This window comes from Bombus bifarius, unplaced genomic scaffold (assembly GCF_011952205.1).
Source record: "Bombus bifarius isolate JDL3187 unplaced genomic scaffold, Bbif_JDL3187 scf7180000007996, whole genome shotgun sequence".
NCBI classification, from domain to species: domain Eukaryota; kingdom Metazoa; phylum Arthropoda; class Insecta; order Hymenoptera; family Apidae; genus Bombus; species Bombus bifarius.
In genome coordinates, this window is record NW_022884376.1 from 1273607 (window position 1) to 1289018 (window position 15412).

At 45.7% G+C, this 15412-nt stretch overlaps 2 protein-coding genes across 3 annotated transcripts in view; both read left to right on the forward strand.

Annotated features, from left to right (window-relative positions):
- The first annotated feature begins 1208 nt into the window (after positions 1-1208).
- Positions 1209-3214, forward strand: LOC117205902. 2 transcript variants are annotated; one of them, XM_033444732.1, is made up of 3 exons: positions 1209-1904; positions 2168-2219; positions 2286-3214. In XM_033444732.1, exons 1-3 carry the CDS (start codon positions 1880-1882, stop codon positions 3013-3015), a joined length of 807 nt encoding a protein of 268 aa, XP_033300623.1. In that variant the 5' UTR covers positions 1209-1879; the 3' UTR covers positions 3016-3214. The 2 variants fall into 2 exon arrangements, with proteins under 2 accessions (XP_033300623.1, XP_033300622.1); XM_033444731.1 differs by having other exon boundaries at positions 1213-1904; positions 2168-3214.
- Positions 3215-5026: 1812 nt separating this feature from the next.
- Positions 5027-15412, forward strand: part of LOC117205901 — an 85955-nt gene continuing 75569 nt past the window's right edge. Inside the window, exon 1 of the mRNA XM_033444729.1 lies at positions 5027-7533. Coding sequence (XP_033300620.1) covers positions 7508-7533 — 26 coding nt within the window. The 5' untranslated portion in view covers positions 5027-7507. The remainder of the gene's footprint in view (positions 7534-15412) is intronic.

The following is a 15412-nucleotide window of genomic DNA, read 5'->3' on the forward strand; positions in this document are numbered from 1 at the left end:
AAGTGATTAAACGTTTATACAAGTTGGTCGCGTTGGTTAGTATCCTTTATCGTTAAATGAAACTAGTGAAAAATGTAACATACGTCGAGGGAGAAGTGCATCCGGCGAACGATAATAACGAGCATGAGAAAAACAGGACGGATCTGAGAATCGGAACGAACGATGACCTAAAACGTGGAATCCCGAGCACTCGGCTCGTTTCCTCGTGTTCCGTGACGGGCGAGTCCCGCTCGGAATGTTTGTTCATTGCACGCTTTACGCGAAACTCTTGTGTGGGTGTTATTATCTCGTTACATCGTAGACTGGTGTTTTATACGCATGGGTTTATATAGCCCTGGCTGGTTCACGAAATAGTTCACTTCCGGCGTCGGCATTGCTATCAGAGCGTGCGAAGATTCATAGTAACATCGACGCTGACGAGAAAAAGCAAACTGTCTTAAACATACTTATCCGAGGAATCGATTAATTTTACGTTGCAAAGGTTGCTCGAAGGGATCGATTCTGTTGTCGCAATAAATCGTTCATCGATCGTCGAGACCGAAAAAAATGTTTACGAATCGATTAATCGGCTAAAGCATGCCCTTAAAAGTTCCAACACCTTTATCACTTTTCTCGCAAGGATACTAAGTCATCGATTAACCTTTGCATCGAGATCAATATGCCCTCCTTACGATCGAAAAACTATGTTACGACACGCGTTAGATCGCGTTTGGATATATCCATCGACCAGAACGTTTGAGAATGTCCGGAAAGGATGATTGTTGACAAAGGCGATGAAAGGTTCAATTTTACGAGAATAGGAGTTTTCATGTGTTTTATACGTGGTAATTGCAGGTATGACTTCACGAACATACATTGCGCATGTACGGATGTATGCGTCTTAATTGTATGGGAAATTCGAGCTAATTATGAATTATAATGCAAAACATAACGCGTATATTGTGGAAAGTGAACGATGAAACTCGGTGTTGTACGCGCTTTAACAATGTGAAAAAATTCAAGGAATGACGTAATCGAATCGTAGAAATGCCTACAAATCATTAAATGGAATGCGCTCAGTTTATGAAAGTTGACATCTTACGTTTAACATGATCCAACATGTAACAAGTGATGTAATAATAAATAATTTATTATCAGTAGATTGCGGATTTTTATGCATTTATAGGAAATTTAAAATTGGAAATAAAACATTGCGCAGACATAATATGGAAAAATGTATAAAGTATCGAAAGTATAATAGCTTTCGTAATACCTGGTAGGTAACACAACTTTCTACCGAATCTTGTAGATTTTTAATTATATTCGGAGAATTATGAATTTGCATAAATATCCACGGTCTAATCATCAGAATATCTGGAATGTGGCTCTGGTAATTCTTTCGTGCGAAACATGGCTGTGAATTCTTATACGCGTAATTTTTACGTTCTAAGTAGTTCGGCAGTTGTACAACGGTTCTCTATCCTCGATATTCGCGTAAATCATGCTTCAATGCTGAATTGGTATTATCGTCAATCGTTCTTTACTGAAAATATCGCTGAATATTGCCATCCACTGCTTTTAATCCGAAACTTGAAACTTACTAACGTCTGACGTTACAAACCGACCGTTAACCCATATCTGAATATGTTCGAAACTGGTACGACCGTACACAATTCTACTGGTTAGAGAACCTAAGTACTTTTGGTGTTTACAAAGTATGGAGTAACATGGCCGCCAGTTCTCGACGCGTACGGAACCAGTTTCAGTGTGAAACCGGTTTGGAACTAGTTTCCATTGGTTTTTCGGCCCCCTGCAAGACCGTGCCACGACCGAGATTGGCACTCGTGTCGGACTTCTTTCAGAGATTAGAACGGAGGTTACGTTACGAGAGTGTGCTAATATGGCCGATATTACAGAACAGAAAGGTAAGAAAAGCAATTTTCAAACAAGGTTATATCCTATTATTGCCCTGTATTCATCGTGAATTCTACGCTGCGCCGAATGCCTGGCGCTCGTGTCGTACGCGAGCGTGGTCATCTCGCTGCTCCTTTTCGAAACTGTTCAAAATTATTTTATGTTGTTAATAAACATATCCATGACTTAGTTGCTCTCCTTATTCCGATTGTTGTTGTTCGTTTATCTAAAACACGTTTAATACACTTTGTCATGTAAATATATTCTTAAAAAGGGGAAAACTTCGATGAACAAATGGAAATCAAAGTGGAACCGGCGCTGCAAGGGTATGTTGAAGAGGAACACGAAAACGATTTTCCCAGTTCTGACAGTAACAACGTAATTCCTTCTAGTGCTGATGTCGGTGCTTTAAATTTATGGACCAGTAAGGCCACCGCGTGTCTTATTAGCCAGTATAAGAAATATCATTCGAAGGTAGGACAGTCGACTCAGATTCGAAGTTTACGTGAAATGTTCGAGATGATTTCTCTCGAGATGCAGAAACATGGCTTTTACTTTAGTCCGCAAAAGTGCGAGAACAAATGGCGTGTTCTCGAACGAAAGTACAAGAATCTTGTGTTTCGAGAGCTTTTAAAAAAACCCGGTAGAATGAGACATTACGGACAATGGGAACACAAAAGGGCGTTGGATGAAATTTTTAAAGAAAAGAAGAAACACATGTATTTGGAGGAAAGTGATTTTCCACCGCCATCCGGTTCCGCGAGATATATGTTTATTTTACCAAAATCTATAAACGAGGAACAAAGCAATATTAGCGTCGTCAATCAGCAACAGGAGGACCCTCTTGCGGCGCCGTCCTCGAACTCCTCTACAAACAACAAGAGCGAAGCGATGGATCAGAAGGAAACCCCAACGACGCTTTTCGACAAATTTCTCAACGAGATGGCAAAACATTTCGCGATCGCGGAGAAAAACAGAGAGAGGAGGCATAAAGAAGAAATGGCGATGCGGCAAAGCGAGTTGGAAGTTCAAAAAAGACTATTAAAATTAAAAGAACAGAAAATGGAGTTACAGAAATGTCAAATCATCGCTGCTGCGCAGCATTTACATCTGAACATGTAACGAAAACACTTGAAAACGTTGATCAAAACAAATTAATCTAAAAAGTCAAATTTAAGAACGAGTGATTCTAAATTAAAGTCCAATATAGATTTTTGTTACGTCGTTTTTATATAAGATATTTTGTTATATCGTTTTTATATAAGATATTTTGTACGAATAGATTTATCAGAATAATATAAAAACAACTTAATTATTAAAATATGTATACATATTTACGTCTACTTTTCAGTGTATGTACACTGTACACTTTCTTTTTGAATGTGTTGCGTCGTGATTGCTCACTAGTTGCGCGAAACAACCTTCAGGTGGTAGCACCTACCATCTTGCCAGTTCTATAGCTGCATATCATTAGGTAATCGATGTACGCGAGTTCTGTTTTTTCGACTGTCGAACCGTACAAATCTGGTTGTTCGCGTGTTGTTAGTGTTTTTCCATTTTAAGTTTTCAAAACGATCGATTAAACGAATGTAAATCGTTGATCAAGGATAATAGATCAAAAGGCCAACACGCTGTCCTGCAGGTTGTAATACGATGAAAAGAGTTTAAAAATTGTTCTGTTTGTAGAAACCCCGTACAAGCGAGTTTATAGAAGAAGTACATGTATCTCATACGCTATACATACATATATGTACTCGTACATCATGTTACATGGCGCAAAGATATGTTGGAGTTTGGTTTTATTGTTAAAAGTTACAGGGCGGTTGTTCCTGTTCGACGTTAAGGATTACTATCGTTATGTATGCTGCCTCGTGCTCCTAATGACTCAATTTATTAAGCGGCGGTTCAAAAGATTGCCTCCCTAGGCTTCGTCGCATTGATATTGCACCTTCAAAGGATCATGCAACGCGTAGGGCTCGACAGAGATTTATAACGCTTAAATGCAATTTCATTATTCTATCTTATCGGATTAACACAGATCAAGTCCTGCACTTTCATTTTATTTATGGATGTTTCATGCAGATGTGGACCATAAATTATATCAACTCTCAACGGAAGTATAATAATAATACGACAGAGACGAAATTGTTTTGTGACTTTACGCATCGTGAATTATATTTGAAACAAACAAAACCAGTCTGCGTCATTCTTGAGAGGACAGAAAAAGATGTATCATCTACGAAATGTAGAACGGTGCTCATTAAGCTAAAAGCAACAAAGCAACGTGGTAGGGAAAGTTAGGTCTGGATTGAATCAACTCGGTGAATCGTATTCCCCGTAATTAACATTCTCGGTACGAAGTCATTCAATTCGTGATGTGATTAATTGAAATGCTACGAGAAAAATCTCGTAGAAAGTGAAATGGAGACGTTCGATGACTATGGAGCAGGCCAAATTTGCATTGACAGAACAGGTAGAACAGGGGACAGGAAACTTAGTTTCGTGAAGCTCGATCATGGTGGTGTCGAGCATGTATCGTGATTCTGTAGTGGACTGCCTTGGTGTCACCTTACTTACATTACGCCTTGCATTATCCAGTGCATGACGATTGTACGTTTGGAATTTTGAAAAATTCATTCCTGTTACGCAGCATGGATTAAACGACAAGTCACTTTCCCCTATAGAACAGTCTGCTTGCTCGTTCCTAGCTCTCCAGTTTTAATCTAAATTCAATGGTAAATATTAAAAATCCGTATCTAAATATTTGAAACAATTTTGTGTTTTAATGTTCCGAACGATACTCGCGTAATCGCAATTTCCTGCGAAAGGCATTAAAATATAGCTTCAAGAAGTTTACGGGAATACCGAGAAACCACAAAGGGCAAACAATTTTACAAACCGTGGTGAATGCTTTTCGGGAAAAAATCGGTGAAACCGGTTACACCCGGCCGTATGAGTATTCGTACGCACTGACGACACATACATGGTGCATATGATACACACACAGGGGCGTAAGAGTTATACGCGAGCACGTGCAGGTACGTGGCAATAGGTGCACCTTGGGTAGTAGTACACGGAAGGGCGCCGGTTCGCTTGATACGGGAGTGAGTACGGCGGGTAATAGCGCGGAGGCGGCAAGTCGTCCAGTCGAGCCGCGACTACCGACCGGTGAGCATATATTTTTCAATTTGCCTTCGATTTTCACGGACAGAAGAGAGACAAGGAGGGATTCGAAAATATTGCATCGTGTTCGACATGAATTTTAGTTGGAACGTGCAGGGTTCCGGTGAGAAAAGTAACCGCGCGAGGATCGATCTTCGTCTTGGCGAAATTTCGCGTGCACACGAGTAAACAGAGGGTGAAGGAGGACACGCGATTCGTTGGTGCCTGTCGACGCACGCGTACACGTTCTATCATACACGATATATCATAGGCAATGTGCATCCTAGCGATTGTGGCATACGTTTCGCGTGACCCGTGAACGTTCTGCCTGTAACGCGCTACGACTCTCAAGAGTTCTCGAAATCGGGGCTGATCGTTCCAATTGTTTAGCCGTGCATCCATTTGGTCAGACTCTGGGAGATCGTTCGAGCTAGTGGCATCGAAGTACCAACGATACCGGCTTCGTCGATGGTAATCGTCACTGTGACTGCATCCCTATAAATTTACGTCACGTCTGTGTAGCGTGTCACGATCGTATCCTTGGACGTTGGTGTCCGAGAAAAGAAGGGAACGAATAAGAGTGAATCGATTTTCAACAGTACCGACGAATACCTATCGAGAACTATCTCGATATTACGCTGGTTCCGTACGAGAGATATATAGCTTAGGAGAAAAGGAGAATCAGAAAAGTCCGAGCGCGTGGTATAGCGGACTTTTCTTCAGTGGCAGATGGCTTGAAATCGTATGCACCGCGTCCTGGTCTTTGCATCGCGTTTTGCAGCACGTTGCGAGCCCTGAAGGCTCTGTCTAAGTAACAGTACTTCCTCGCGCTCGGTGGAGTAAGCCTCTCTCCGAAGAACGGGACCCACACTCCACGAGCCCGCTCTCTACACGCTCCTCGCCTCTCGCCCCCTCCCGTCTCTTCACCGAACATACTCTTTCTGTGTATTTCCCTCTCCTTCTATCGTGCCCGAAGTAGTCTGGTCGGTCGAGCACGGGGAGTCTCGTGAAACCAGTCCTCGTACGGTGGACCTCTCGGTTGGGACCTGGCGAAGAGAGGAGGTTGTTCGCTTGTTCCTCTACACCGGCACCTTTTGCACCTGCCGTGTGATTCCAAGTTTTTTTGCCTTTCCAAACCGATGCCCTCTGTGCTACCTCATCCGAATAGTAACGAGATTTTCCGTGGATGCTCGTACACGCTTCGCTACAGTGAGACTCCGATCGGCTTCGCGTGAATGCGAAGCGACGCGTAGCGTGTTTATTGCACAAACCAGTCCTGCTAGACGGAAGGACGCATCGGTCATTTGTTAAGTGGCACGCTTTTGTACCGAACGCGGTACTCCAAGATCGCAGGTGTACCATTTGCTGCAACATTTTCGGAGAGCTTACCTTCCAGTGACTCTGTTGTGTATGCGACGTGTGATTTATAGGGAGGAATGGAATAAGAAACGTTTCGTTCAAAACGGCAGAAGAATCGAGGATTTATGAAATTAAAGAAAACGTCCGTGTTACGATATTTTGTATTTCTTAGCGTAGACGTGATGCTCGCGTCAGGGTGCGCGACGTTTAATTCGCCCCATGTCAATTTTTGGAGGATTTCGAGAATCGAGAAAATTCTTACGAGCGAGAAGATCAGCGACCAGTAAATATCAAGATCGGTAACACGTGCGAGCAGAGAGACTCGCGTGAAATCACAGTCACCATGTCAATCGCTGTCGAAACGTATCGGAGGTCGAGGTGTACTTTGGAGAAATAAAATGAACGAAAAAGCTAAGCACTCTGTGAAAGTTTAGAAGAATCCGTCGTGGTCACCGAAGCCGAGCGATTATCAGTTTGGCGAAAGAGAGGTTATGTGCCTCTCTCTGGATTCGACCTAACCTCCAAGTGTCTCGGTTACGAGTCCCACTAATCTAATTCGTGCCTCTTACTGCCGCGCACTCGATGGAAGCGCCGACCGTATGCTACATCGTGTAACTTCTTTTTATAGCTATCGATAATCATCGTGCGATCTCGAGGATTTGGGATCGAACGGAAACAGTACGACGCGTCGTCGATCAGCGTAAGATATCGACCATCGCCATTGTTGAATTTTGAGAAATCGTTTAAAGCGTCGAATCTTGTGCTTTTCGTTACATTTGCTACCCCTCTCGGTCACGGCAACGTCATCGATTTAGTGATCGGTGAAATTCGATCGATATTGTTTCGCGTATAACTCGATTCGTGCGAAGAATAACACGGTGCTGTGGTTAATCGGACCGAGATCGTAAAGATCGAAAGCAAACACGTTTCGACTCAGTGTTCTTTTCCTTCTCGCGTGTGCGTGTTTGAGCTTGTGCGTTTCGTTTTTCTTGTTTTATCTCCGATCGCTCTTGCCGTGTGCCTGGACGCCGAAACGAATCGATGGATCGACGCTGAGGGTCGTTCAGAAGAATTCACGAAGAAACAGCCAGAAATGAAGACCACACAACGCGCATTAAGGTAAGATCTGTGCGAAAGTTCCTCGAGAAGGGAATTTACTTATTCCGGTACGCTCTATGCTTTTCTAGAACGGTTGGCAATAACAGTACGCGGATCATCGTCCGCGGTAAAAGCTCGTTCGTTTAACGAGGGCCGTAACGAGTCGCGTTTGTTTGGACCATTGGAAAGTCACGGTGTATTAACGTTGAAACAGACATAAATCGAATTATCCTCGAACCGTTTGTTATGGCTCATTTTCTTCGAAATCTCTGTTAATAATCCTATCCGTTCCTCGCGCGAGCATGCGTCGTAGCGTGCAGGAGGATCAACAGGGCAGGAAAATCTCGTGTCGAAACGTGTCGTCAAAGGGGTTGAGTCGTGCAACGATGAAAGTGCGTCGTTTTAAATCGTTGCTTTCTTCGTCGTCGAATTCAGCGTGTATCGCACTTTACGAATAAAACACCTCATTTCCTAAGAATGTCCGTAGGTGGTAGCGGTTGGCATTGAGATTTGCATCATCCTATAACATCCAGGCACACTTTTTCCTGCTTCTTTGTCGCCGGATCGTAAACAATTTTACAATGACGCAACGGCAAATTTCTGGGGAGGAGGTTCGGCTCGGCAACGGCGAGCAATAACGCGTCACATTTCGAGCGAATTTACATGCAGTGTTTTCGAATTGATAAAAAAGGAGCTGTATTCTGACAAATGATCAATGCGATCATTTTGAAAGAACGTGCCGTTCGTTCGATGCCAGGTGGAGCGCGATGCAGACTCCCTTTAATCACGAGATTAACTCTGCGATCTGTTCGCGAGCCGTGTGCGTCGGTCCACTGATAAATTGACGAGTATCTCGGCCACAATCGCGATCCAATTACATCGGTAGCCGTTTGTTAGGACGAACCACCGCTACGTGTTTGGCGAACGTCGTAAAACTCCGGGAATCGTTATTGTCGTATTCGTGCCTCGGTTGTACATATTTGTATGTCATTCACCTTTAAAACGACGTAAAAGAAAAAGCGCGGTGGAGTGGGTTGGGGAAGGTAATTTCGGTGATCGATTCACACCTTTGATCGGGAAAGTGACGTTCGTTTATCGGCTTAGAGGGGCAGATAAGATAGAACACGATCGCACGAACGACTATGTAAATGTTACTCGGCGTATTGTACGAAGGCTTTGCATGGAAAATGTCAGGTGCTCACCGACTGACGACGAGTCGAGTCGAGTCGTTGATCGTGGTTGTGTCGTTGTCGCGACTGCCGTCTCTGGAACACCTGCACGGACAAATTGAAATGCTAATTTGGAAGCTGCCACCTTCGGAGGCTGCCGGGGCTTCCCGCTGTTTCGGACTAGCTTGATTTTCCACGTTCGCCCCCTCCATCCAATTTTCCCCATTCTTCTCGCGGTCGTCGCGTATCTGGACGATCACCAGCTTCTCGTTAGTCGGCATTTTTATTTTTTCAGTCTGTCGTAGTGCTCGGTGTCACGATCCATCCGTGACTCTGCGGCAACCTTTCTCCGGCAAGAAGATCGAATTCCTCGGGCATTCGTCGGCCGAACGTTCGTTTAGAAACAATAACAGTATCATGGCTGGGCCTTCGCATACGAAAGAGGCCGGTTATCGCGACCGATCCGAAAGTGGGGCTCTCCCCGAAAAAGGGAATAGAAAGCGGGAAAAATATCGAATGAGAATACCGACCGGCTTGGTCGTTGGGTCGGTGAACTACAAAAACAAGTTTCGACGTTTCAAACATAAATCTTTCTCGATTGCGCTTTAATTTTTCATTGTTACGCCGGCAAATTACCCGCTGGAGGTAGCGTCCGCGTGCTTCGAATAAATTAACGAATATTCGACGGCAATTCGTTTCGTTCCGAGTTCGTATTCGCTGGCGAGTAAGACGGTAAAAATAACGTGTCGGCCGCTGATGGACGCGCCTGCTCCAGTAATTGTGGAATCTGTTGCGACGTCTGGGAAAATACGCTTTCCTTCTTTTCGTTTCGCGAAAACGAAGCATCGATAGTCGCGTAGTGGGACGACTCGTTCGATTCTCCTCTTATCTTCAGCTTCTCTCTCCTCCTCTTGTTCCTCACCCTTCTCTCTATTCTCTCGTCGAACGAAGCTCTAATTAAAGCATTTCAATTAAGGAGATCAACCGGCCATTGTACCTCTCCAGCGACTCGACTCGACTCGACTCGACTCGATTCGATGAATTTTCCCTCGACGTCTCTTCAGGCTTGGGAAAGTCGTCCTTGATGCGATTAATTGCAGAAAGCGGATTTCTCTCTTCGTCCTTTTCTCCCCTTTGCCTCTTTCTCTTTCTCTTCCGGAGCAGCACGCCAGGAGAAACACAGCCCGGAGTTTCTTCTTTCTTCGTTAACTCTTAATTGATCGAATTTCGTTGCAAGATTTTTCCACGTAGAACAGCCGTTCCTGTTTAATTTCGTTGCACGCGTCTCGCGGACGTTTCGCGTCCTTTCGACAGAAGCTTCCTCTCGCTGATCGAAAGCGACGTTGAGGTCTGGTTGGAACACGGTAATACGATTGTTCCGTTTGAAGAAAGGTTTCCTCTCTTTCGTAATAGGAACGCGGCTCGGAATCCGCTCTCCCGAGCGACTTTTACGCGATGTTGTTAAGGTTTTATCTCGTAATAGAGAGAGAGAGAGAGAGAGAGAGAGAGAGGAAATGCGTGGATGAATGTATAATAGAAAAATATATTTAAGCGAGTTTAAGTATAAGTACACTGTGTATGCTAGTCCAGATCCGCACGCTGGTGTCACGTAAAATAACACAAGAGAACAACAACAAAAAAAAAAAAAATAGAAAAAAAACTTTATTTTTCTTCTAACACAATTCACAATTTTTCTTCCGAGCTCTAGGCGTGACTTTCCAAGACTGAGACTTACAACTCGACTTCCGATCGGACTCGGTTATTTGTCTTTTGTCACTCCTCAATATCCCCACTATCCTTGAGTTTGTTAGGCATCCGCGATCGCCGCCACGCACGCCTTCTCCTCGAATATTCGGCGGAAGGATCGTCGGGATATCGATGGCTCGTTAGGCACTTGGGCGATATACATTGTCGCCGAGTGCCGCCACATCTTTATCTCCGATTTTAAAGTGAGCCGGTCGTGACAGCGGCCTGGTCTCTGACGTGGATTGACGTTACACTGGCAGCGTTACTTTACGAAAGAGTTTCGAAGCCACGGGTCTACGGGTATTTATACAATTGCGGGAAAACTGGCCTGTCTGTATCCCGTTGCATGATTTGTGCGAGGCACGTTCCTGCAAAGCTACGAGGCTGAGAGGCCCTTCGAATTAATTTAGCGTCAAACGATACTCAATGACTTCGAGGACTAAGAAAACTAAACTTTAGAAAAGACGCGGAGCTTCCCTCGAAGTGGGACCAACTTCGACAGATGTACGAAGCAACGCGACTGATAACGACTTGGTTTTGCTTTTCGAGTCGGAGGAATTCGAATGGTAACGACGATTTTTCCTCGATAGGGGGAAATGTCCGTCAACGAGGGAACCCGGAACTATCATCCCGATGAAGAATAGCCAACACCGTTGTTTAGCCCGTTAATCTCGAGTCATTCTAACGACGTGCAAGCGGTTTCAACGAAATCTCATTAATCTAACTATTTCCACGTGGTACGATGGGATAGAGTTAAGGGCCATAACCGCGTAAGTTATTGCGCGTTACTTTGAACGTTGCGCTGTGCATCATATTTTACTGCTGGCCCGTTACCGGCTCTCCGCCGATATATTTAAAAGAAAATTCGCTAAACAGTTTGCGAGGAAATTACACGCACGCGAGACACGTGGAGTATAGGAAAAGGGTGAGGCGGCGGCGACGAGAGTTTCAGAGGAGCTTGTGCTCCGTTTTTAAGGCGTTACGGAATAGTTTCTGGGAAGCGATTGCGCACCGAGCAAACTCGCCGCCTTTTCAACAACCGGTCGTCGAATGGCGTGAGTTTGTTCTTCTAGCGACGCGTAACGATCATCGTCGTCTATTCCGTTCGACTTAAACCGCCTTAAACTCGCCATGACTGCAATACCGTTTCATTCGCGTTACCCTTTCGTTCTGTTCGTAATTACTACGCCATTGTGCGCGTTTAGCGTAAACCACCGGAGTGACCGGCGTTGATCTCGATCTGTTCCAACGATCCACTGCAACATAGAAGACTCGTTCCACCGTTATCCTTACTCTTTGTCAGCTTATAGGACTCGTCGAGCCGAGTTAGTGGATGCTGCCTTTTGGCCACAGACGCAAAATACGCGATATCGAGTTGCGTCGTAAATCTCGTCATTTTTTATCGAAACTTTGATGCGAAATCGTAGAAAATTTGTTCGGTTCGATCGCCAATTTATTTGGATAATTTAGGACGCACCAACGACTTAGGTTCATTCGCTTACATTCTTCTTACCACTGCGCCGAGTGGGGCAGCATCGAGCTGATTCTCGCGTCAGCAGTTTAAGACTGCAGCGAAAGTCCTTAAACTTGAAACGCGCGAGGTAAAAATGAGAATGGCGTTGGAGATCCGCAAGTTTCCCGACGATTAAAAAAACGATATCGATGTTTGATAACATTGTTCGGCGAGTTGTTGCTCGAGAGCACGATCCTTATTGCAGGGGTTCGGTTCGCGGATGATTTCGTGCGTGAGTCACGAGTGATTCACCTCGCCGGTAGAACCTGTTGTTGGCAGAGAAATCACGTACCGCGAGATTGTTCGTGCAAAGTCGGCTTCGAAACAATCGTATCTTGGATGCATTCGCAATCGCCTCTGGGTGTTGACCGGTCGTCCGAAAGGGTTCCAACTTCTCGTTCGCCGACTACGTGGTAAACTTTGACTCGGCAAATTTACATATTTACGATCACGCGTCAGAAACGAACAACGGGGAAGAACGTTCCTTTCGACGATCTCGCGATCGATTTATCGCGGCAAGTGTCGAACGCGAGGATAAAGCTAAACGAGCTTGTGGATAACGGGGTTAAACGGCGGGTCAAGAATTGTTTCTCTTTGACGTCGTCGGCATTGATGAACAAGGAACAATACGATGGAGATTGGACGCTTGGTCGAGCGGAAAATCCGAGTGGAAAATGCTCGGACGACGAATAAAAGGACGACTACAACCGGCCGTTGATTGGAGGGTTGCTCGCGTCGCCTCCACGACTACAGCCGAGCTGTGAAAATTCCACCAAGGAAAGCCCCTGATCGAGCGTAATTTCCGAACGGAGCCGTAACTGGGCCAGCCGTATCGCTTTGATACACCTTATTCACAATGGCAACTGCCGCGTAACTTTTACGTAACGACTTATCGCCCGGAGCTTCGGCCGCTTCTGTCGTCGCTCGAAGAATCGTTCCATTGTTCGCCCCCATCTTTCCAGTAATCCTTGCTTCCACGTCTGCTTCGTACGTACGTGTTCATCCAGCTGCTCCGTAAATCTCGCGATAATTACACCGCGGATAAGCGACTTTCGCGTCTGTTTGTCTCAATCAGAGGATGGATAGTATCCACATCGACGAAAGAATCCGATCGAGCCGACATTGTATCGCATTGTTCACCGCGATAACAGAGGCCGCATAGTTTCATAATTTGATAGATCGACTGGATACCGTGCTAATGGGATACGTCCGATCAGGGAACGTGGCAGAGGAACGGTTCGTCGAGGAATTCGTTATCGGTGTACGTTCCAGAGGCTGGTCCGTCGAATTATAATCGACGCGGATGCTTTTCTCCTCGTTCAGCATGCGTCAGGTTCGTCCGTGCGTTCTTTCGAGACGTCAACGTTTCTCTCGTATCGGCGAATGGAGAGAAAAGAAGCGAAGAGTGCGAACGATGTTGCCGAGACACGTGATTCTGCGTATAAAAGTCGAATACCACGCGACGAACGTTGATTTTCAGAAAGTCGGCTAATAAGATTACATGGTTACCGGTCGTGGAAGGCATCCGCCGGACAGAAAAAGCCACGCCGTGAAATTGCGTCGTCGTGAAATAACCGTTTCGACGCGAAAGCGCCTCCACGACTTCCTGTTTTTCCTTTTTCGTCTCCCGTGTGGCTCCGGTGATCCGTGACGAGACGCGATTTCAGTCGGGATCCGCCGATATCCTCGCTGAAATTCTCCAACGCTACGTTCCTGGCTGTTGTTTCGCCGCGAATTGATCGACCGTTTCAACGGATTCGAGAAACGTCGCGTACGAACAAGTACGTGCGTCCGTGCGGTCACGTTTCGACGGAGAGTCCAGCCTTGACACACTCGCACGTTGACGTAACGAAAGTCGCGCTCCTACGAATTATTCCCATTTTCCACGAGTAATATGTCTATTTCGCTTCCTACCGATTTTCCAGAGCTATTCTCCGCCGGAGGTAACTTCCGAATGACGTATTTTCAATCGCGAACCGTTAGTTGGCTGGTAAAACGTACGGCAACTATTCGCTACACCAACTCGGCGTCTACATCGGACAGAACGTTATATATCGTTTTCGTTTTATACGTGCCCCAGAGCGTAGCAACGTTTCATCTTTGGTATCCGTTATCGGGCCTATTTTTCTCCGCGGTCGAAACGCTCGACAAACGTTGAAATATTCGTCCAAGAGCGAACGTTTCAAAGGCGCAGCAGTTTCTTTCTGCGCAATTTCCACGATATTCGACCGAGCGAATAACCGTGTGGGTAGGATCGCGGCGCGACGCACGTGGAAACCGTGAAATTTCGCGATGACGTCAATCGGTGTCAATCGATTTTCAGCCGGTCCGAAGATACCGGTTGGTATCATCGAGCGGCTATCCTCGTTTCGTCTCGCTAGTAATTAACGCGAAACCTCGTACGAACGTCGAGCTACGAGCGTCGAAATGAAAAGGAAGCCACGGAAACGGCATTAAAATTACGACTTTAATAACGCTATTGGAAATCACACTTTGCCAACCGGAAACACAGTTTGCCGAGATCGACGTACGCTGTGACCGGCGTATTTGCGACTTCGCCGGATACTGTAGGGCAGGCGGTCCTGGTGCGTACCGGAAATTAGGTATATCCGTGTCGCACGATACTTTGGTAAGCCGCGTTCATCGCGCGACCTCGATATCCGTCCAGCTTTAGCTCGTTAACCGAAACGAACGAGGCGTATAACCGTTTGCGTGTTCCGTAGGTTTCGATGTGACTGGAATCGTTCGTGACAGAAAATTCTTATATCCGTTAAACGTTACATTCCCGTTTTACTGCTATCGTGTTCTAGTTGTTAGCTGTATTTAGCGGTATATTCCATACGAAGTTTGGCGAAAGAGCGTTAGAAAGAAGGTAGACGTTCGACGAGAACGTTAACACGTTCGGATTCATCGGGAATAGCTTGGAGTTACACGTTTCGCGAGTGTATTGGCAGGCCGGGTCGTATCGTATGGAGACAAAGCTCGCTTCGATCGAGATGGTCGATATGGCTTTTCATAAATTTACATAACGTGTAGTCCGTTGCTTTGGCCCGTGAACCGTGCACCTCTTAGAGGCGCAAACGACGATTCGAATTTTAAATTCTCAAAGGTCGGGGGATCGTAAAAATTCAAGCAGGTAGAAGAGAATCGAACGAAGAGAGCTCGTGAGTGGGCCGTTGGAAGTTTTCAGTTTGCCAGTAATTACCGATCGATCGCGGAACAGGCAACGGTTCTGCTTAGTTGGATCACTGGAGGCTTTGTCTCGGGCGAGTTCCGATGCCGGTCCAGGAGGCGATTAGGAGGCAGGTTCGAGTTTCGAGCAGTCGCGTTTCGGCGAGATCAATCGTGCGAGACTCGTCCTTCGGGACTTTCTTGTTGCTTTTCGTTCGTGCTGTTCCATTCGCTCTTCGTTCGACCTGCAGGCTCGCGTTCTATCGCACGTTTCAACATCCGCGCAACATCCTCGTTGATC